This window comes from Mesitornis unicolor, unplaced genomic scaffold, assembly GCF_000695765.1.
Source record: "Mesitornis unicolor isolate BGI_N332 unplaced genomic scaffold, ASM69576v1 scaffold34178, whole genome shotgun sequence".
Taxonomy (NCBI): Eukaryota; Metazoa; Chordata; class Aves; order Mesitornithiformes; family Mesitornithidae; genus Mesitornis; species Mesitornis unicolor.
The window spans coordinates 18,486-20,566 of NW_010204464.1; the positions used below are offsets into that span (position 1 = coordinate 18,486).

The 2,081-nt window shown below is 64.1% G+C and overlaps 1 protein-coding gene across 1 annotated transcript in view; it reads right to left on the reverse strand.

The window, feature by feature from the left end:
* Nucleotides 1-1,820, reverse strand: part of RGS11 (regulator of G-protein signaling 11) — a 3,825-nt gene extending 2,005 nt beyond the window's left edge. Inside the window, exons 1-8 of the mRNA XM_010191075.1 lie at nucleotides 1,724-1,820; nucleotides 1,348-1,398; nucleotides 1,155-1,261; nucleotides 1,020-1,071; nucleotides 884-942; nucleotides 614-690; nucleotides 411-492; nucleotides 223-291 (exon numbers count right to left, since the gene is read on the reverse strand). Of these exons, the coding sequence (XP_010189377.1) occupies nucleotides 223-291; nucleotides 411-492; nucleotides 614-690; nucleotides 884-942; nucleotides 1,020-1,071; nucleotides 1,155-1,261; nucleotides 1,348-1,398; nucleotides 1,724-1,820 (594 nt within the window). The remainder of the gene's footprint in view (nucleotides 1-222; nucleotides 292-410; nucleotides 493-613; nucleotides 691-883; nucleotides 943-1,019; nucleotides 1,072-1,154; nucleotides 1,262-1,347; nucleotides 1,399-1,723) is intronic.
* Nucleotides 1,821-2,081: the final 261 nt, after the last annotated feature.

Sequence of the window (2,081 nt, forward strand, 5' to 3'; positions counted from 1 at the left end):
CATGGGGATTAGGAGTGCTGGCACAGAGAAGTGGTGGGTGCCCAGGCAAAAACATGGACCCCCTGGCTCAGTTGGGGGGCAGGCTGGGCCTCTCCCCTCCCCCAGATGTGGGCACAGCCTGGAATGCGATAGGCAGGCATCCACCAGGGTGGCTCGGTGCACATAAGTGGCTGCACCCTGTGACCACTGGCAGTCCTGAGGGTGTCCGGGATCCCCACTCACCAGCTGGACACGAGTGGTGTGGCAGTTCCTGCGCTCAGGGCCCTGCTCCAGCACGTTGGGGGCTCCTGGCTGCAACGGGAGCATCGCATCAGGGGCTGGTGGGACCTCCAGCCCTGCTCTCTGGGTTCCCTGTACCCAGGGCTGCACCCACCAGCCCAGCACCCCATGTCCCCCAAGCCCATCCTCACCGGGGGCCGGTTGACCAGCCAGTACGCCTGCTCCTGGCAGTCGATGACGATGCGGTCGCCCTTCCGCCGCTGCTTGGCCGCCCTGCCCATGTGAAGGCAGAGGAGAGACGCTGGCACCCTTCCCATCCACGCCAGCACCCAAGGGTGCTCCATCCCCAGTGGTTCCCTGGGGCGCAGCAATGCCAGGCTGTGCCCGCACTCACCGGAGCTGCTCCCGTGCCTGCATCACCACAAAGTCCCACGTGTGGTTGATCCGCTTGTGCAGGAGGTTGTAGTTGTCCTGGGGAGTGGCAGTGGTGGTGTCACCCACATGGGCACGGTGTGACAACCGTCCCCTTACCTGGCTTCAGGTCCCATTGCCGCTCCAGCACAGGCAGAGCTGGTGCTGCCCCATGGGTGAGCACCCTACTCCTGGATGAGCTGAGACCCACCCCCTCCAGACTCATCACTGGTGTGAGGATGGGACCACTCACCTTCTCATGCTCAATCAAGTCACCCTGCTTGCGTATGTTCTTCTTGGCTAGGTAAATGGCTGCAAGAGGAGTGGTGGCACTTCAGGGGGGACCGGGAAGGAGCTGCAGCCCATGCTGGTGGCACAGTGGCACCTACCATAGTCCAGTTCCGTGGCTGGCCACTTGGTATTGGTCCAGAAATAGGGGGTCTGTGGAGGGAGGGAAGAGACTGAGGCACACAGTGTGGGATGCCAGGGTGCCAAGCCAGGAGGTCCCGAGGCTGTGGTCGTACCTGGAAGCGGTAAGGTGACTCGTCCGCCCGCAGCACCAGGCTACGGGGGTCTTTGAGGGGGTAGATGTAGCCATGCTTCACGATGAGGTTGCCGAGGTGCAGCGACTCTGGGGGAGCAGGAGCAGGAGCTGCACTGGGGCTCAGCAGCCCCAGTCACCCCCACGGTGCTGGCTGCCTGTGCTGGGGTACTAACCCTCCTCGGAGATGCCGTACTTCTGGATGAGCCACTCCACGATGTCATTCCCTGCGGACCAAGGCAGCATTAGCGGGGTGTGATGGGGTCCCTCACACAGGGCATGGGGAGGTTCCCATGGGCACTCTGGCACGGCATGGCTGAGGGGGTGATTGGGGCCTTGCCAAGGATATGCTGGGCCGTGTGCCCCAGCGAGCACCCGCCCTGCTCAGCCAATGCATAATTGATCCCAGCTGCAGCACTGAGCACCCGCAAGTGCGGGGAGGCGAGCGGCACAGGGTGCCACAGGGCTGGGTGTTGGATGTAACGTGGGGGAGCACCCACACGCGTCCCCCACCCCATGCACCTCGCAGGGCGCCCCTCTGCAGGCACCCACCTGTCATGGCGTGGGGGATGACAGTGATGAGCAGGCGCTGGTTCCTCATCTTGATGCCCATGTCGGGGTCCTGCATGCTGACGATCATCCGCTCCATCTGCCGGGCAAGCACACACCATGCTCAATCCCCTGGCCAGGGGCACTGGGCCTGGGCACAGCCTGGCACCCTAACAGCTGGACCTGGGGCACACTGTGCCCTCCCTGGGAACATCATGACACCCCACAACCAGACCCGGGACACCCTGTGCCCACCCTGGGGACTGCCTGGCACCCCACAACTGGACCTGGTACAGCCAGCAGCCAGGTGATGCCGGAGGTGCAGGCACCCAACCTTTGGGCATCCCTTGGCCGGGGAGCT